The 21154-nt window shown below is 40.5% G+C and overlaps 1 protein-coding gene across 2 annotated transcripts in view; it reads right to left on the bottom strand.

Annotated features, from left to right (window-relative positions):
* Positions 1-21154, bottom strand: part of ABA3 (molybdenum cofactor sulfurase (LOS5) (ABA3)) — a 153079-nt gene that overhangs the window by 97533 nt on the left and 34392 nt on the right. For both annotated transcript variants that reach the window (XM_090011444.1, XM_090011445.1), the window contains exons 9-16: positions 6601-6639; positions 6366-6522; positions 5187-5289; positions 3216-3320; positions 2380-2457; positions 2132-2233; positions 1819-1915; positions 861-971 (exon numbers count right to left, since the gene is read on the bottom strand). In XM_090011444.1, coding sequence (XP_089867570.1) covers positions 861-971; positions 1819-1915; positions 2132-2233; positions 2380-2457; positions 3216-3320; positions 5187-5289; positions 6366-6522; positions 6601-6639 — 792 coding nt within the window. The remainder of the gene's footprint in view (positions 1-860; positions 972-1818; positions 1916-2131; positions 2234-2379; positions 2458-3215; positions 3321-5186; positions 5290-6365; positions 6523-6600; positions 6640-21154) is intronic.

Here is a 21154-nt window from a genome sequence, read left to right as displayed (position 1 = left end):
TTTTTGGGGGGGTTAAATACCTCTTGAGGGCTGACTCCCTCATATGTATAGAGGCCATTAGAGGGGTATTCATGCACCCTAGGAGTCGTGAGAACAATTTGAGGGCCGATCCGTGCGCGAGGGAGAGGGCTTTTGCAGTTTGCTCAAGTAAACTTGGTTATTTTGTTTTTGTTTATGTAATATGAAAGTATGAGTCTTGTGGCATGTTCTTAATTGCAAGATATTTAATATTTTGCATTGTTCTTGTGAGATAGTTGATGTTTGATGATGTTTATGCAACTCATAGAGACATAAATGTTTCATATGTGATTTTATGGTTGTATTTTATACAATTCATGGTTGTTTCATGTGTTATGATTTTTTTAGAATTTTTGCTAATTTTTCATAATTTTTTTGAAATTTTTGAAAAATTTTATTAAAAAATTATGATTTTTTACTATACGATACGTATCTTATTTTGGGCCCGACCGATAGGGGTAACAATATGATACTTACAACCTTGATTTCAACATCTTTCAACACAAAATTTGCTAAAAGGGAAAGCATCTTAGGTGGATTCATCTCAATTATCATTAACTTTCTGTACTAGTTTTCTATAATCTTCACTTCCTAATACTAATTGACATCCTATACAGTTACATGTTAGATCATCAAACAATATCAATGTCGCAATTACTACACATAAAACATTGTTTACCATGCAGAGAACCTCCAATATTTCTGATAGTTCATTAGATATCAGAAAAGACAACATATTTGCATCACATTCTATGCAAGCATATACAGAAAATGCAGAACATAAATGCCATAACTTCATTAAAAGATGCAACATCTAACATTTCTAAATGACAAAATCATACCAGTTTCACTAAGAGGCCAACTTTCAGCACTAAACCCTGCACACGATTTTATAGGGAATATGTTAATGGACTTCAAATATAGTTCCCTCTTTGGATGGCTGTTCTTGATGCCTGCAATTCATAAACAGGATCACGAAGAAACACTTGCTGAGTAGCAATTTGAATACATGATTGAGTTTTTAAGATTACATAAATATGCACATACATGTATGCAGTAGGAAATAAAGACAGATAGATGAGAGAGAGAGAGAGATGAGTGATGAGATGTGGACATGTATCTTGCTTACAAAGAGAAAAAGAATTTCACACAAAAAGAGGTTCATTTTTCAATTGACTGTGTAATTCTCCTTGAATTAAGACAACAGTTCATGTTAGACTAGGTCCCTTAAAGTGAGCTAGCATAGTTTTCAACCATACTTTTAATACTAGAACCACAAGCTGCACTATACTATACTTGGAGACTTGGTTGGATGAAGATCTTCTAATCATTAGGAGATAACTCTGATTTTAACCCCCTCAAAATGTGTCTCTCATGAACTCCCTGGAGAATGAAGCCTAGAGTTGATCAATGCAGGATTCTACCCTTTTCCCCTTGCAAATCAGAAATTGTTACTTTGGAAGGCTCAGAAATGTCAACTTGGATTTGATTATATCCATGAAACCTCACATAGTTTCACAGAAAACTCTTTTAAATTCATAGGCTACAATAACCTCTTAATATGCTTCAAACTATATTTCTAGGTGTTTCCAGTGAAATATTGGTGAAAAATATGGTGCAGGTATGTGGATTTTGTGCGTGTGTGTAATGAAAAGAGGAAAGAGAAGAGAGTAACAATAAAAGAGAGTATTTCCATTCAACCAATTCTAGACTATTATATTTCCATTCAACCCATTCTGGACTATACATGTTTAGACTCTCATTTAAGGAAAACTGAGATTCAAAGAGGTCATATGTTACCTGAATTTGATAAGATGACATTGGCTTTTGGATGGTTTTCATTCGCAGAAGGTTTTGTTTTTGACACGAAAGACTTTTCAATAAAATTGATGAATCTCTGCATAAACAATTCAAGAAAAGATAAGACTAAAGGCACAAATCCACATACACACATGCAGAGAGAGATGTTCAAATAAATAAATGAATATATTCTTTTCTGTTCTCAGTGGCTCAAAACATAAGAATGATGCACACAGGATCAATAACCCTCTAACTTTTAATGCTCTTTCAAAACATCAAACACACAAGAATGAAGCATTAAGGATATACAAACCCTTGCATCTTCAAAAGTTGACATATAACCAAAAGAGATTCTGACAGCTCCAGTCGGCTTCCCATGCAAAATATCATGATCGTCCCAGCAAACATGCCCAGCCTGGTCCAAAATCCACGAGACCAACTCAGAAAATGTTTAAGTCAGAACTATGTAGCTTAAGATTATTATTCAATAGAACAAATGCATCATACATGTACAGCAAAACATGATGTACATATGCAGAATAAAACACTGCTAATATATACCTCAATGTTAGAAAAAGTATCTGAGTGAGACAGGCCAAGATACTTCGCACAAGCCCCAGGATTACAGAAGCATCCTGTCTACAGAAAATCAAACCACAACAAAATCGCTTAATATGAAAGAAAAACCCAAGCCAACAATTTTATACAACAAACCAAAGCAACAATTTTATACAAACATATGACATCAATAAACGGAAAATATTTTTTCTCACATTAAAACTATAGACAAAATATTACAATTGGTGTTATGAGTCTTATGACACACCAGGAAATGGAAATATTTCTTACATTAGTATTAAGTTACTAGATGAATTAGATGGTGAAATATTTCTCCATTGTGTCATGAATTATCCGAGTCAAAGAGATACAAAAGGACTTGTATCAACTTTAGAGATGATGTATATCGAGCAAAGTTGAAACTGTCTTTAGAGTTGACGTATATCAAGCAAAGTTGAATACTGTCTCCTTAAAAACTTTCTAGACACCCTACTGGCTGGTTGAGACCCATCTTGCCTTCCATTTGCTTTTTCTTTCTTACTTTCCCATTTTTTGCTCCTTTCACATTGTAACTTTATCACTTCAACGTGGATTTTCTTCCTTACAAGATTGTAATATTACCAAAATGTTTTATAAAAACAATGGCTCTAGTGAGAAGCAATAAGCCAAATCATCACAAAATAACATTTGAGAAGCAGGCACATATGCAGGTTTACCTTTAACCGAACAGTTCCACTCTTTTGGAAAGTAATCATCAGAAAAAGCTAGATGCAATGAAAGGATATTTTCATGCACAAACAGGTAACTGAGCACAAATACAAAAGTCTCCATAACTTTACCCTCAACTGAATCCCAGATAGAGATGCCAGCTTTTCCACCTCACGGTATCCAAACCAAGTATCATCTGGTCGTTTTATATTAAAAGCTATTGTTGGACCCAGACCCTGAGATCATTCCAAAGTTATAATCAAGGACATATAGAAAGAGAAAGCTGCTGCCAGACAAGTAGAAAAATTACATCAGGAAGCCCATGTATGCAATTCATAAGAATGCTACCAAATGCAATTTTCGTACAAGTGTTAGTACAGTGCAATGGCAGTTGAAACAGAAATTTATTTGTGGCAAATAATCAACTTAAGAATTAAAAGTACAGGTTGAGACCATATTATCTCGGAGAAAAAGTCCCATTAAATCATCACAGGATAAACTAAGATAGAAAATTCATTATATATAAAGTACTTTTAAGGGAAAAAAAGAAATAACTGGAGATTGTATACAAGTACTATGTGTTGTATCATGACATCATATGTTACGATATAGGACTTTATTGGTCCAAAAACGACATGATACATCCAGGCATATTAGTCCTACATCAGTAGTGTTATATGATACAACCCTGATACGAGGAGGACACATGGGAAAATATGTTATTTGAATGCCCTTTTCAGCTATTTTTTCAGAGGTCCAACCACTTTTCGCTGGATCTTTTACACATATAAGAGTTGTTTTTGACCCCAAACACACCTTAATCCATTTTGAAGGGTTTGTCTGTGAGATTTAGGAGTTGCAAGAGTGAGAAATCTGGGGTTTTTTTGTGTTTTCCATCTTAGAGGGCAATTTTTTGCAAGAAGGGAATTCATTTCTGACCATTGTGGCAAGATGAACTTCACCACTTTCATCCTTTTTTGAGACCTCTGAGGTATTTAAAAAGAAAAACAGCCTTCTATTCCTTAGGATTTAAAGTTTTTGGAGTGAGATGGCTTCCAATGATTTGGCATGACAATGGTTATTGTGTTTTTTTATCTAAATTTGACAATGAAGGGAGGAAGAAGTCGAAGAAACATAAATGAACCTGCATGGTAATACCACGAAGTAGTTGATAATGAAAAGTTTTTGAAGCATCAATTTTTTTGGCTCGTGATTCGTAGTAGGCTCAATAATTTCAAATGCAAAACGCAATAACTATGCATCACCGTGTCACTCATTTCAGACAGCGTTCACGCTGAAATAATTGGCAGTTTTGAAGGAAGGGTACAAAGTATAAACTACACAGTCACCGCCAAAGGAACAGCCTGCAGAGCCACTGCAAGTGGTCATCCAGATGCCGAGGATGAAATGGTTGATAAAAGTTCATCATCACAAGCTGTGGATGAAATGTTAAAAATTTATATTCCAAAATATAAAAAGTAGTTTACTCTTAGGAGTTAGAAGTTAGGGTGTTTAGAGATAGACTTAGGAAACTATGTTACTAGAATATTAGAATTTAGGAGATTTAGGAAACTCTTCTACATTTTATTTTGTTAGAGGATTGCGATTGTAAAATTTTGTGTTGAACATTTTAATTTTTTGCATTAGCTGATGTAATGTAGATTGCATTATAACTTATTAGCTTCCTTTATTTGCTTGATCCTCAGAGTACTGGATAATTTGCATTCATATTAGTCAACAATGCCATTAACTATATCTTGATTCTTAGGTGTTTGATGTTTTATATGGTAAATTATTGCTTGTTATGTAATATTTTGTCTTTATTTTGTAGTTAGTAGCATTATTTCTTAACACTATAAAATTATTGAGTTTTTCTTAAACACTTTGAAATTTTAAATGTAAGTTGTGATTTTATGATATGTTACAATATGATATTATTTTTAATCACTTTTTATACTAGTTAAGATATGCATTTTACAACATTGCAAATTATGTTACTCATCCTTTCTGCATCTTAACAAACAAATAAAGATTAATCATTCAACCAAAATATTGAAAATTAAAGAGGAAGAAATCCACTCTTGCATCTACAAGAAAATCACCTTAGCATAATCCAATCCATAAACTATGCAAACATCAGAACCATTTTGATGCCTCATGCCCAACAATGACTTTCTCACATATGTGGAAAGAGTTGACGTGTGCCTGCATAATTGAAAATATTATTGTTCAAACAATGAAATTACTGTTTACGATGTCCAATTTAACAGAGATAGCAGGCATGACATGACATATGATTTTCATGATCAACTATGAACACTATGGCCACTTGAAACAAGATGCTACTGAAATTGGACTAGCTTGAAGCACTTATTGTGATACATATAACGATTAGACAAATCCAAGCTGTTACATACATGTCTATGATGTAACAGTAGTTGAAAAATGCTACAAGTGATTTTCACTGTTGCAGAAACAAAGGGCTAAGAAGTCAAGAGTGAAGCAATAAATCATCACCATGGAGAAAAAAAGATGAAAACTATCAAGGTATTTGGAAAAGTTGCATGTCCGAAAATGACATGATGGGCCACCAGATGTTAGTCAATGAGAAGCACAACATCCATAGGTATGATAATTACACTAGGGAGAACAAAAGACCATCTTCATATGTATCTGACTAGGGACAATTGTGAGAATGGATAGAAACGTACATATATACATGTTGAAAACTAATCTTCTCAATTTTAAGTTGTCTAGTTAAACAAGCCAATTCGTCTAAAAGCATTTGGAAAGGGGTATATGATCCTCACTTAGCTATATGAATGAACATTCTAATCATTTAGCACGCTTGCCAGATATCTCTAGTCACATATAACAAGGTCAAGCGATCATTAAACAAGGAAGCAAAGATCATTTACTTCAGGCAACTTTGTATGCTTGTCGCACAGGAAAGTAAATGAAGACTTACAAAGAATGAATTTGCAGCTCCCAAGTTCATCAAAAAAAAATTATGAATTTCCCCCAATCCTTTGAGGTTTGACCTACTTACATATGACTTTGAACAATCATAAAAGCCCACCAGGGTTAAGAAATAATTGTCAAAAAGTTGCCTCCTCCAACTACAACATCTTAACCACTGGTAGCTGAACTCTCTTAAAAAAAAATTAAATGCCACAAAGCACTAGAGAAATTAAGATGAAGTTAAAATCATCTTGGGGAGAAGCATATAGACATCAAACCAACTATCCATTAAAAAGCAAATGCCAAATAGATCAACATACCGTGAGATGCCTGATAAAGTCAACTGGTTGATTAGTTTGAAGCCATGGCACAGGGAAGCTATTCCAAGGAATGACTGGGTACCATCTTCAAATAAATCTTCAATGTTCTTTCTTCTCCGTACATAATCAAGATCAGCTATGGATGCCGTTACAGTACCTGAAATGTATCATAAATACAGGCACAAGCATACCCAAACAACAGAAAGAATATAAGGGTGGAAAATACAATAACTACCTCCACTGAAGTATGTTTTCTCTAGCAAGTTGGCAGCTTCTGTCATCATGTATACATAAGAAAGCATTTCAGAACAGTAACACAATTGACAAAGCATTAGTCATAGGCACCAAAAAATTTAAAGTTTGATGAGGTTAATGTACTGCATTCTGAAATCCAGACAAAAACAAATTATAATTTCACAAGGACTAGTCACACTACAAAGAAATCATTATACATTTCCAACTCATGTTGCTGAATATTTTTATCCTTGAAGGACTAAAACTGAAAAAAAATGTATTAGTGTAAAGATTTGAATTGTGATAAAGCATTGTCAGAGAGAGCACAATAGAGGTTTCTTATTCTTTAGTTGTGTTTAGAGATAGTCTGGGTAGTATCCCAAATTCGAGTCCCCGTTGTCATATACACATAAGATACTATTAGTCTGCCCAAGTTTTCAAATATCTAGTTTATGATCTTTCAAGATATGCAACCAATGTCATAAAAAATAGTTTTTCTCTCAGCCAAATGAATTGTAAAGATATTCTTTACATTGAAATACCCTAACCTGGGCATTCTCTAACAGGGTCAGTTTGTATAGCTCCCTAAAATATAGTAATGGTGCAAAGACATGAAGCACCACTATCATAGTTTTCACAGACCAGATTACAATTATCCACAAGATGATATCCTCTCAGTTGTAAGTTAACAGTTATTAGCTACTTATAATAAGCTCCAGCCAAGCAAGTATATTTTCTTTTGGAAAGGATCTAACCAAATTTACTTTCTTTAGAAAGTGGCACAACTGATGATGGAAAGAAACACAAATAACTCGTCAAAAAAAAATTTATCTTTGGTCCAATCCCATCCTAGATCTTTAGCACCTTGACCTCCTAGGTGCCCCTTCATTTCACATCATGCCTTTAATTTCTAACTGAAAGGCAATCATCCATCCGCTATCATCCAAAGAATCATACTCATCTTTCTGGCTATGTTGACAATAGCTTTTGTTTTTGTGAAAAGTCAAAAGTGGAACAGCTTCTATTAGGACCGGAAGGATGATAGTAACAAGATATCACCAACTTTAAGCACAGGCAAAAGAGAAACAGGGAACAATTAACCATGTGTGAAGAAACCCCATTGCCTGCTCTGCAAAACCAAACCATCTCATAACACAATCACAGTGAAAAAAAGTGTCTTCAAACTAGTCATCCCAAAAGCCACAAATGCTTCCAAAAGCACATTGACCAGATTTCTTTTCCACAGGCATATGGATCATAACCAACACCATACACAAGTCATTACATCATCATGTGTAATGTCATGTATTTTCACACTTAGTTAAATTTGAGATTTTCGAAAATTTGGCTAAGTCAGGGAGAAAAATCGTTTGAACCTCGATTTTAAATTGATGTTTTTGAGTCTGGGTTTGACCCAGGTCTCATCAACTAGGTCTAAACGAGCCAATCAAAACGTGAGAAAAAAAATTATTTCCGACATTTAAATTCAAGCAAAATTCGGGTTATTTTCAGGCGAAATTCAGATTATGATATTCATGTAATATGTCGTTGGATGCATCTCAAAATTCTAAGCGCAACGATATTTTATTTTTCTAAATTCGGGTTACGATTGGCCCAAAAATCGCATTTTCTGAAAATTGAGCAGTTTGTCGAAATGGATCCGGAGTAGGATCGGATTGGATCCGATGCATAAGATCCGAATTATTATGAATTTGGATCTTATGTAGGACCCACTTTAATCTGGATTTAATCCAGCTCTAGATCCATTTTCATTTTGGGTATGGGTTAGGATTTGTGGATTCGGATCCAGATCTGCATCCAAATCCAAGCCCCACGATTTTTTCCAACTTTAAATTTAATATAAAGCTTTATTTTGGGGTTTAATAAGGTTAGGGAGCCTTCTGGGTTAATTTGGATATTTTTGGAAGTTTTAGATAATTTTTATTAATTAATATTTAATAATTAATTAATTAATTAAAAATATTAATTCTGAGTTTTCATTTTTGGGCTGAGTAGGACTTCCTAAAAGAGTCCTTATTATTGCTTAAGAGAGGTTAAGAAAGAGTTTTAAAAAGAAAAATTTTTGAAATGTGGAAAAGTCAACATTTGAGAGTTTCAAAAAAATTAGGAAACTAAGAGAGAGAGAGAGAGAGAGAGAGTACATTAGGGTTGGAGAAAAAGGGAGGGGCAGCGTCCCCTATAGGGCCTATAAAAATACCCCAAAAAAGAGAGAGAAAAGAGAAAGAGAAAGAAAAAAAAGGAGAGATAAAGTGAGGAAAAATGAGGAAGTAGAGGAGTTTGGGCCATCTACAACCATTTACCCACGTTTTTCAACTTCCACCATCGTTTTTCTTCAAGTTTTCATTCATGGTATGGGTTTTCTCTCTTAAATCAAGTGAGAAATTGATATAGATTGGATTTTCATGCAATAATTTGATATAAATCCATGGAAAGAGTGTTTAAATCTATGTTTTCGTAAAAACACATGGAGGATGATGTGTAGATCTTCTTCCATGGTTATGTTCTTAATTATTTTCATTCTTTCATGCAATAAAAATTATGTACATGCTAAAACATAATTTTTATTGGTAGTAGATGTGCTTATTTAGAGGTTTCTTTTGGTGGATATCGATTCCCACGGATATACTTGTGATTCTTTCGATCGTTCCTCACATAAAAATTTCGGTACATGTTTTTCTTTGTTGAAACAGATTTTTTTTATCATGATCCAAAGAGCATGTCTTGTTTATGTTAGATTAATATCTATGTAGAATCGTGGAAGGCATGCAAGTTGTTTCTGATTTTCAGCATGTATTTCCCTTAAATAGTTGCACGATCATGGCAGGAATCCGCATGTGTATCTTATACAGTGAATGCTTATGATTATTACTCTTGATCATGTGCATGTATAACTATATAGGAATGCATATGAAATATATATGTTGCTAAATGCTTAGATTAAAATCTGTCAAAGTTTGCTGTGACCCCCTTGCATGGTTTATCCTTTTAGCCAGATCCCCCTGCATGGTTTATCCTTTTAGCCGTGATGTACAACACTTTTCAGCAACTTCTGTGGTATTAAACTTGAGAACTGCATTCATTCCTAACATCATTGGATATTCCATGTGTAATAACCCGTAAAAAAAAATTGGATTCGGGTCGGATCCAGACCCGACCCGTACCCGAATGGAGGCACCACCTCCCGTGTTTTTAACACAGGGAGGCAGGGGTTTCAAAGAGAACCCCCGCCCCCTTCTTCCTCTCTCGGTCTCTCTCCCCCGACCGAGTCTTTCCCCCTCGTTCGTCCCTGCGGCCACCGACGCCGGTGACTCGACGTCGGCAACCGCCCTCATCCCGCGTGCTGCAGGGGGCCGAAAACCTCAGGTGCCGGCCATCTCCTTCCCTCTTCGCTGCGAAGGTGCCGGCGACCCACGGCCACTGCCTTCCGTTCCGGCAACTCTTCAGGTACGCTTCCCCTCTTTTTCCTTCCTTCCGCCTCCTCTTCTTCTTCTTCTCCGGGAGAGATCGACTGACAGGGGGGCGGAGCCCCCTGCCGTCGCCCCCCATCGGCAGGGGGGTTACCCCCCTACCTTTCTCAGGATCGGTCGACAGGGGGCTGAGTCCCCTGTCGTCGGCAGGGGGACTCCCCCCCCCCCTGTTTCTCTCGTTGGGTCGACTGACAGGGGGGGCAAAGCCCCCTGTCGTCGCCATACGTCGGCAGGGGGCTCCGCCCCCCTGTCACTTGCCGTGTCGACAGGGGGCTCCGCTCCCCCTGTCCCTCTTGTTTCGTCGGCAGGGAGCGGAGCTCCCTGTGTCGGCCCACCTTTTCGGCACATGCCTTTTGTGGATTTCTCGGCAGGGACAGAGCCCCTGCCTTTTCGTGGTTCTTCCGGCAGAGGAGGGGCCTCTCTGTTCCTCCTGCCACTGCAGGGGAGGGGCCGAGCCCCTCCTCCCTGCCTCCTGCCACGGCAGAGGAGGGGCTCGCCCCCCTCCTCTCTGCTCCCTCTGTCACGGCAGGGGAGGGGCCGAGCCCCTCCTCCCTGCCTCCTGTTACGACAGAGGAGGGGCTCGCCCCCCTCCTCTCTGCCCTTTTAATCGGCAGGGGAGGGGCTGAGCCCCCTCCCTGCTTCGTGTTACGGTAGGGGAGGGGCTGAGCCCCCTCCCTGCTCTTTGTGTTGACAGGGGAGGGGGCCGAGCCCCTCCTCCCTGCGTCTCCTAACAGCAGGGGAGGGTCAACCCCTCCCTGCTCCCTTTGACAGCAGGGGAGGGTCGAACCCTCCCTGCTTCCTCTTTTGGTCAGGGGAGGGGTCAATCCCCCTCCATGTGCCCTCGTCGTTCAGGGGAGGGATCGAGCCCCCTCCCTGTGCCTTTTCTCACTTTAGGCAGGGGCATCGCCCCTGCCTCTGTTGTTCTTCGGCAGGTAGGGGCAAGGCCCCCCCTGCCCCCCTCTTTGTATGTCGTCTAGCAGGGGCGAAGCCCCCTGCCTCCCCTTCGTTGCTGACAGGCAGGGGCTCTGCCCTTGCCTCTCTTCTACTTTGTCAGGCAGGAGCGCAACCCTGCTTGCCCTCGCTTTATGAGGGCAGGGGTGCAACCCCCTGCCTCCTCGGAGTCCGCTGACAGCAAGTCAGCAGGGGCTCGCAGCCCCTGCTTCTGTTTCTTGCGCTTATAGCAGGTGCGCATGCGCACGATGCCCATGCCTCTGTTTCCCTTACGTCAGGGCGACGATAGTGCCTCTGACTTTCTATTTTGGTATTAGCTTGCTAAGATCGTTACTTTTGCAGCTCGTACGACGGATCCCGCTCGCGCTCTACGACCCGAGCTGCCAATCGCGTACATCCGCGGACGACAGCAAGCTTGCAACTCTCAAAGGTAGGGGAAGATTGCACAGAAGACTTGACAATTGAATTGAGTTCAATTAACTAAAAAGGACAATTAAATAAATATATATGCATATATATATATCATATATATTTATACGAGTACACATTTAACTCAAGGACGCAGTTTCGCGATCCTTGTCCTTTACTTTGCCGTTGCGCATCGCGCACAGGTATTGTGTTGCACTCTTGTTTACAGTTCCTTTACTTTGCCGTTGCGCATCGTGCAAGGGTTCTGCGTTGCACTCCTGCTTACAGTCTTTACTTGCCATCGCGCGTTGTGCGAGGGTTTGCGTTGCACTTCTGCTTACCGCCTTTACTTTGCCGTTGCGCCTAGGCTCTTGTTTTTGCATATGTGTTGGTATTGCCTTGCTTTTGCAGATGACGTGCAGGTTCTTGCTCTTTGCGTATGCCTTAAAGGCATCCTCGTGGAGGATGCAAGAGACATCTATCACTCACTCTTGCGACAAGAGTTCAGTTGGGAGCTAGTGATACATCCTCGTCTAAGGAGAGGGATAACTCGCAAGGATCTTGGCTCTTCGTGCGTGCAGTCCTGCAGAGTCGACTTGAGGTTTCAGGGAGCTATGCAAAAGCATCAAAGACTGCTCCAAATCGAAGCATTTGGAAGGATATGACTGGCTGGTTCTGCTCGCCTTTTTGGCATATCTCGGGTGATCCCGAATTGGGGGTTCAAGCGAACTTCTTAGCGGGTGTTCTGTTGAGAAACCTGTATCCCGTTTATCGAGACCGGTATCGAGTCATGCGAGACATGTAGATACCCCAATAGCGGATGTGATTCGAGATAATCACATGCATAATGTTGGCACAAGGTACTGCTGTTTCAAAAGATAAAGTAAAGTAGATAAACTTTACATCTTTGTGAAACACTCCTGTTGAGGCTTCTATTGAGGAGCTATACCCCCTTCATCCTAGAGTACTTGTAGTCGTGCACGACACGTCTAGTACTGCGATGATCGAATGAGACGGTCGTGCGACCTCGAACAACGCTAAATGCAAAATATTGTAATCACATAAATGGCCTCACATTCGCCTTCACAGGCAAGATGCTCGAGTGGTTTAAATACCACAGCATAGAATGAGTCGTTAGTTAAGCAACCCCTAACGCACCCGTTCGCTTCTAGTTGTCTGTCAAGGGAGAGGACAGATCGGTACAAAAACTCCAATGGACAGGTTGTTAACAACCACCCCACGGGCAAAGATCCGGCCTCCCCAGTCATTGGAGTTAGGGGATAGGGGTTACGCAAGTTAGCTCAACACTTCTGCAGAAGTTGGATGCATCCGTGGCACTGCTTTTCAGCCTCTGGGGAATCCTCTCTCGGCTAATGCCGTCCCCTTTGGAGCGGACTCAACTAGCTATTCGGGTTATCGAAAATACATAGAATAACAGACGCCCGAACTAGTCTCAGTTGTTTCTATGTTTTGCCTGCGCGTACCCGCAGGTCAGTAATTATCAAAACATAAGGTCTATTCACACTGGTCATGGGTCGTGAGATTCACTTGCACTACGGATTCGCTTGCACCACTGATTCACTTGCACTACTAATTCACTTGCACTACTTATTTGCTTGCACTACTAATTCGCTTGCTTGCTCGATAGTTCAGTATGCTACTCGTTGAACAGTGCACGTCTGTCAAGGCGTTACTCTAGTTGGTTAAACTGCTTACGCAGATCTTTGCGGAGTAATAAGGAGTTTCTCATGCTAGTTAAATGCTTATAATAATAGCATTATACCAGTTGCTACATATTAGCATGTGACTTGCTTTATCCCTTGGTTGAACTGTTTGGTGCTTATTGTAGCGTAACACTTGTTGGTTTGCATCTCTTATGATTGATGTAATTGCATACAGCTCCTAATCTACGAACTGGTGGCAACTAGGATTGATGTGGCCGCTCGTCTTATAAGTTGCTTACATATTGTGATATAATTGTTGTCGTATGATTGCTTATGAATGGCTTGTGATGTAATGGTTTATGCCTTACGATTAATTTAATTACTTGTTCATGGACTGAGTCATTTTATGGTAATTATATGTTTTACGAGCATTGTTATGAGTGCTTGTCTTATTCAGTTGTTTTGTTTGGCTGACCGGTAGAGTTAGTTACCCTTCGCCCATAGAATCAACTGAATTGCCATATCTGTGTGTTCTCATGCGTCGTTTACACATGCTTTGAGGGCCTATTTGAGGATTGCAATATTCCTCGTGGCAATCATACGATGCGTAGGATTATATGCTTCTGCGCGGAGTGATACAATGCATATTGCTGATATACATGCTTGTGCCCATATTGTGGCTACTGACCTCGAGAGCAGTCAACTATTCGGAGCAGTCGATTGTATAGATGCGTGTATCACCAAGTAGGGTGTCTGACGAGCACCTGATCTCCAAAGGATTATCTGCGAGGGCGTGTATGATCAAGACCAGGTACCCGGCTAGAGTGGTAGATTCTCTGTGAGGATGTACACTGTCCACGAACGGGTAGCCGCAAGGACGGTGAACTCCTGTGAGGAAGTGTATGGTCCAAGATCAGGTATACCATCTAGGGCGGAATTCCTTGTGAGGTTATACATTTCCCAAACCAGGTGATCCGGCGTTGATCTTGTTGTATGTATTAGTAGCTATCGACCCCAAGAGCGGTCTTTTGTGTTGATGCGTGTATCGCAATGATTTTCATTGGATATGGCATATGTTGGGGATCGGTTTCCCAAAGGTTTCGCTGTAAGGTTATACATTTCCCAGATCGGGTGACCCGGCTAGAGTGGGAGATCTCTGTGAGAATGTACACTGTCCACGAACGGGTAGCTGCAAAGACGGTGAACTCCTGTGAGGAAGTGTAGGGTCCAAGATCAGGTATACCCTCTAGGGCGGTAATTCCTTGTCCGGTCGTATATCTCTCGGACCGAACGATCCGACGTGGATCTTGTGTTTTCGCTTACCATAAAAAATTATGGTGAGCTGCGACGATCTTCTGAGATTGTTTGTGATAGCCAACTATGAATTCATAGTTTCGGCTTTCTGTTTTATCATGATTACATGCATGACTCAGATGTGAGAATCAGATCGTTAATGATTTGAGTTAGTGATCATGTTTTGGACCTTCTACGGAAGGGTGAGCTTCTCTGAGAAAGTATGACGCCTTAGTGCGTCATAACCGGTGACAGTTAGCCGTGTAAGACTTTGAGAGATGAGAATAGATTAAGATTGTTCAGGACAAAGCGTTTGTTAGAAGTAGTGAGCGACAAACGATGTCGTGATGGTGATTAGATGCAGAGACCTCGTTCTAGGAACGAGGACAAGCTTGTTGCGTAGTAGTTCACAGCTTACGATCAAATTGATCGTATGCTACGTTGGTCAGTTGCACTGCTTACTTGCTTTGAATTGCTTACTTGCGTTGAACTGCTTACTTGCGTTGAATTGCTTACTGTTTGCACTACTTATGCATTTGCACTGCTTACTCGCTTGCACTACTTACTCGCTCGCACGCCTTATTCGCTTGTACTGCTTACGTGTTTGCACTATTCACCTGCTTGCATTGCTTACCTGTTTAACTGCATATCTGCTTTAAACTGCGTAGCCTACTGAATTAAATGTACTTAATTCAGTTCCTTGTAGTCTTTCTTGTGCACCTACTAGTTTTTCGCGAAACTAACCCATTCTATGGGTACAGGTGTTTATTAGGTGCACTACGGGCGATGGCACGATTGCAAGATGGCTTCAAGACTTCTTCTTCCTGCTCTTAGCTCGCGTCCTGGACGCTTGGGTTTGTATCGGATTTCCCTTAGGATATCCGAATCTTGTGAATTTTGGTTCTTTTAGCTAACGTGCCCAAAGTTGTCAGCTTGCCTTATGATTTATCAACGAAAAATCTTCCGCTGATTTCATAATCAAACTCTGAAGGAAAGAGATATTTCTAGTCTCTTGCCAGTTTTTCTGAAAAAGTTAGCAAGTTCGAAATTTGGGGCGTTACACCATGTCCATGCTCCTGGCAATTAATTGTAATTATACCCTGTGACTTTATCCTTCTCTTTGCAAATGCACCAAGACATGATGAGTTCTTTGCTCTAGTAGGATTTGTCATCCTTTTCTGCGTATGCTACAATCATATGTCAGGCTGGCAGATCACTTGACCCTTTGCTGACATTTGACACGGGCAATCATGTAAAAATATGCACATCTTCATATCTTGGACTTGGTTCTTGCTATATCCCTGATTTTGCACATTTGTGTTATGTTCTAAAGTCTTGATCCCTTGTTCTTTTTGTTTCTTTTTTCTTTTTCACAATTTGACACTCCATTGTTCTAATAGTACTATCAAGTCATGACTTGGTAACTTGTGTTAGGGATTTAGGAATTTAGTGTCTATATTTTGCACACATTGTCATATTTTCTGTATTGACAATTTGACTAGTCAAATATACAGATGTGTATCCATGTGTTGTGTTTGTCTCCTAATCACCCATTTCCCTCTCCAGATCATACTGATTTTCGGAATTTCTCATCTTTTTAATGGCAAAAGGAGTTGCTAGCTGTAATGTCTGCTTTTGACTAGCGTTAGAACCAGTTATTTTGAACATTGTATAGTTTTTGATAATTTTAGTTTTTTTTGGTTTGTTATAAGTATTGAGTGGTAAGAAGAGCATAAGATCACGAGAGATATGTATAATGAGAAGTGTTTCATCTATCTATTGTAGCCTGTCTGAGCTTTTAGTTACTTGACAAAATACTTGTCTTTTTTTCTCCTTTTTCTGATTACTCTGAAAAAAAAACAGCAACAACCCTTTTGTTTTTGGGTGGTTTGGATTGGTTGGCAGCCAGCCGAGGGGCACTCGGCTGACTGCCAGGCCTTGGCAAGTGGTGCACAGGCCCAGCATGGGCCGTGTGGTACCCTGCCAAGCTCAGCCGACCCAGTGGGCTGGGTGCTGGACTATATTTTACAAAAAAAAATATGTTGAATGCTATTCCTTGACTGTGGACAAATGACAGGTCGATTGAATCTTTGTTCATGTATAGTATGGCTCATATGGAAGCTTAGCTTAGCATATTAATTTTTTCAGAGTACTGGCTAATCGTGTTAGACTTGGCTCTTTGCATACAGGTGAATGGATATGCTAACATGCTTAGGCTGGATTTGTAATGATTGATTGAGATATTGTTGCCTAGTGGTTTTCATGAGCATGAGCAATCATGAAACTAATGCTTTATTGCTTGAAGCTCCTTGCATGGGTGTTCACATGTTATAATAGAATTAATCAATGAATGACAATATGCATTTTGGCATTAATATATGAACTCTTGCACATGAGTCTTTGAGACCATGCTTATGAATGTTATTGTTCTGTGCACATAGTTAAATTGACATATATGAATGTGCATTTGGAAACATGTTGACCTCATTGCATATTTGGCATATTATGATGTAACGACCCCAAATCATACCCCTTGAAAATGCAGATTTTTTTTTTAAACAGTGCGGAAAAATTCCCAGAGACCCGAAGTCCTTACAGATTCAAATCCAACTTGATAGCCAAACACTACAAAGGGACTTACAATTATCATCCACAATAAACAAAGCAAACATCTTTACTTATGAATCAAGAATTAATTTCAGATACAATGTTTTACTCAACAGAAATTAAAGTAGCAACTGACTGAAATAAAAGGACTGAAAAGAACAGTAAAACTAAAAAACAAAAAGAAAGAGTCACTTTGTGCACAAGTGAAACTGTCAAGAACCAAGTGTGACTTTCGTGCCCTCCCAGTAGTTGTCGACTTCACTGATCATCTGTTCCTATGAAAAACCAATAAAGTAGGGTGTCAGAATCGAAATCCTGAGCACAGCTACTTCTTAATGAAACAGATGAAAAACATTGAAAATATCTATATAACACAGTGAATTTGAAAATCTACTGTTTCGATCAAGCGCATGCATGGAAATCCATCTCTACCTGATCCCTTAACCATTTCACATAGAAAAACCCGTACCTTTGATGAAAAACACGAAGGGAAAAACACAGGGATGCCGATGACAAAAGACGGCTCAATCAGGCGTTGTTGGAGTGTCTGAAATCAAAATAACGATGAAGATTATTCAGAGAATTAATATAATCCTTATGATGAAGACTATTCAAGTGACACAATTAGTGCACACGATACAACTCAGGGACGGCGTCGTCGACCAATGTCGTCGACCGGCATCGCTGGTACCATCGCACACAGGGAGCGAAGAGAAGGAGAACAGAAGCGGCGAAGAGGGACGAGCGACTGCGATTGCGGTTAGGGTTCTTCGGTCTGAGAACCCTAACCCGTGACCTCCTTTGAAAAAAAAGATCGGGCGATGGGGGTATCCGGTTCGGATCCGGGTCGGATCCGGACCCGACCCGGATTCGAGAACTTGGGTTTTACATCCTACCTTCCTCAAAAGAATTTTGTCCGCGAAATTAGAACGTACCAAACAAGTGTGGGTAGTGTTGACGCATGTCTGCCTCAGACTCCCAAGTGCATTCATCTAGCCCATGATGCTGCCAACGCACCTTCACGAACGGAATCGTCCTACTGCGTAGCACCCTTTCCTGACGTTCCACAATCTCTATCGACTTTTCGTCCGTAGTTAAGTCAGGTTGTGTCTCGATTGCCTCATAGTAAATCACGTGTGAGGGGTCCGGTACGTACTTTCTTAATATTGAGACATAAAACACATCGTGAATCTGTGAAAACTGAGGAAGTCCTACTCGGTATGTAGTCGCTCTGACCCTTCCAAAGACTTCGAAGGGGCCAACATACCTAGGACTCAGCTTTCCTTTCTTTCCAAACCAGAAAATACTCTTAGTAGGCGAGATCCGAACAAACACGTGGTCGCCAACCTCAAAACTGAGTTTTCTACGTTGCTGATCGGCATAACTCTTTTGCCTACTCTGAGCTGCAATCAACCTTTGCCGAATTAAACGCACCTAGTCCGCATAATGCTGGATGATTTCTAGAGACTCTACTGCTCTCACTCTGACTTCATCCCAGCACACAGGAGATCTACATGGCCGGCCGTACAGAGCTTCATACGGCGCCATATGAATACTAGCATGAAAACTATTGTTGTATGAAAACTCCGCAAGCTTCACATGCTTGTCTCACTCACCTGCCCAATCCAAAGCACACGCTCTTAATATATCCTTGAGTGTTTGGATCGTACGTTCTGACTGCCCGTCTGTCTGTGGATGGAAGGTGGTACTGAACTTCAAGGTAGTGCCAAGGGCCTTCTGAAGCTGGCGCCAGAATCGAGATGTGAACCACGGATCTCGATCTGACACTATCGAATGAGGCACTCCATGAAGCCTAACAATCTCATCTATGTAGAGATCGGCCAAGCTTTCCAAGCTTTGACTGATCATGATCGGAAGAAAATGAGCACTCTTCGTCAAGCAATCCACAACCACCCAAATGACATCTCGCTATCGTCGGGTCTTGGGCAACCCTACGATGAAATCCATTGAGATATCATCCCACTTTCACTCCGGAATCTCGAGTGGCTGCAGAACAATGAATTGAAACTCAAGTTCAATTAAGGTATCTTACCTTAATAATGTGAAGAACAATGAATCAAAACTCAAAAGACCGAGGAGTTTCAAAGTCCGCAAAGACCGCTACCCAAGCAATACAACGAACCCTTCATGTGTAATATCCGAAAGAAATAAGTATACTTAGTCGATTTGGGTCGAGGACCCGATATCCGAACCCATGAAGGAATCAATAAATGGGTGTTAAATTTAGATTTTTATAATAAATGTAATTAGGTAAATACTTAGGTATTAGGGTCGGATCCACGGTTGGACCCGCAAGGATCCAATTGAGGATCCATTAGCCCAGAAAGACCCGGATCCATGCACATGTTGGATCGGGTGTTGCGGGTCGCAGGGTTTGGACCCAGACCCGAGTACGAGCCGTATGAAATAAAAATCAAGAATCGTGCCTCAAGCACGATTCTTGCATTCAAGATTTGCGAGAAGGGTGAAAGGGGGAGGTTACGCCGAACGTAACTAACCCCTCTTTTCTCGGAAGGAGGAGGAAAGGGGGGGGGAAGCTCGGCATTAAAAAGGAGGGGAAGCCCCACATTCAGGTTTTTGTTTCTCCCACTCGACCTCCCTCCCTCTCACAATTGGTGCGCACACAGTGGAGGAAGGAGCCCTTCACGACAGGAGCTTCGACCATCCGCACCCGTCAAGGCTCTAGCGAGGGTCTTCCTTCACGGCAGCAGGGGGAAAACCCTTCGCAACAGAAGCCTCCAGCCACCGGGAAAGTCACCGTAAAAAGGTACGGCTATTCTTGGAAATGGGTGAGGGATCGAACGTGGGTTCGATCTTGTATAAGGGTTTGAGGGTAGGATTTGGGGTTTACATTAGCCCTAAACCTAAAACCCCAAATCGGTGAAGTTGGGGTTTCGGATCTTCCATGTGAGGGGTTATAGGGGAAGCCCTAACTCGGACAGCAATGAGGGTTTAACTTGTCAATGTAAACCCCTGATTTTACATGCGTGCTCTACACCGATTTTGGGTTTGGTGTGTATTAATTTAGGGAATCAGTATGGAAGCACCTGATTTGCCTAATCTAGGGTTTCATTTGTCGATTTTGGGGTAAACACGATTCTCGTAAAGCAAATCTGATTCTCCTGTACAGGGGTGTTGATAGAATTAAAACCATGAACGTTAAGTTATTTTATGCGTAGTATCTTTTTACAGATTTCATTTGATTACAATAGTCTTGATCATGGGCTTTATACTAAGTTGCAACAGTGGGTTAAATTTTGTGTATGTATGAGGGAGTCTCATATCAGCAGCTCGGTTCACCATAACTTCAGGGCTGTGAAGTGTCATTTTTATCATGGGTCTGCTGAAGTCTATGATTTTTCTGAGTTGTGTTAAGGTATTGAGGGTTGGACTCAACCAGTTATGAGTTGTATCAAAATAACTCTTAAATTTCATTTGCAGTTCATGAGAGCAATGGTGATAGTTGGGGATTTATAGTGACACTCTTAAGCCTATGTTTCTGAAATATTTTAAGTATACATTCTGCATGCTCTAAATCTAAAACATTTACATAATGCACTTTAAGATGTTGTTCATTTTAATGTTATGAGGATTTGCAGGGGACCCCCCTGTCAACAGATGTCTGGGTACCGATGACTGCCATTATTAGCATTACTTCTAAATGCTATTACTGTTTCTCCATAATCGGCTGCTAATGGTGTGTTTTCTTTGTTATAAAGACCACCAGCCGTAGAGGAATAGCATGTTTGTTTCTTTTCTGTCTTTTTATGATGGTGTATGTGCAGTAATATGAGCAGGGGATGTGCTGGATGATCCAATCTAGCTAGTCCAGCCAGCAGTCTAATTTGTATGGACTATTTAGACAGTAGAACGAAAGGCCCGGGGTTTTGCAAGCCCAACCACTCCTCCTAGTAGGTGCTGGGACTTACTCAATTGTTGGTGAATGGATGAATGATAACATTTCATTTCATGATATTTAAATGTGAGTTTGGTTAGTATACTGCTGTTTGTGGTAATCATGAATGCTTGTTGAAATATGTGGCATGTTACATGGAAGTATGTATCGGTTAATGCTCTCATGTGCATATATGGATCAATGTGGGTTTTAAAATGTGATATCATG

This window comes from Nuphar pumila, chromosome 6 (assembly GCF_984573655.1).
Source record: "Nuphar pumila chromosome 6, dmNupPumi1.hap1.1, whole genome shotgun sequence".
NCBI classification, from domain to species: Eukaryota; Viridiplantae; Streptophyta; class Magnoliopsida; order Nymphaeales; family Nymphaeaceae; genus Nuphar; species Nuphar pumila.
Note: the sequence above shows the minus strand (reverse complement) of the source record. Positions and strands in the feature narration are given on the sequence as shown.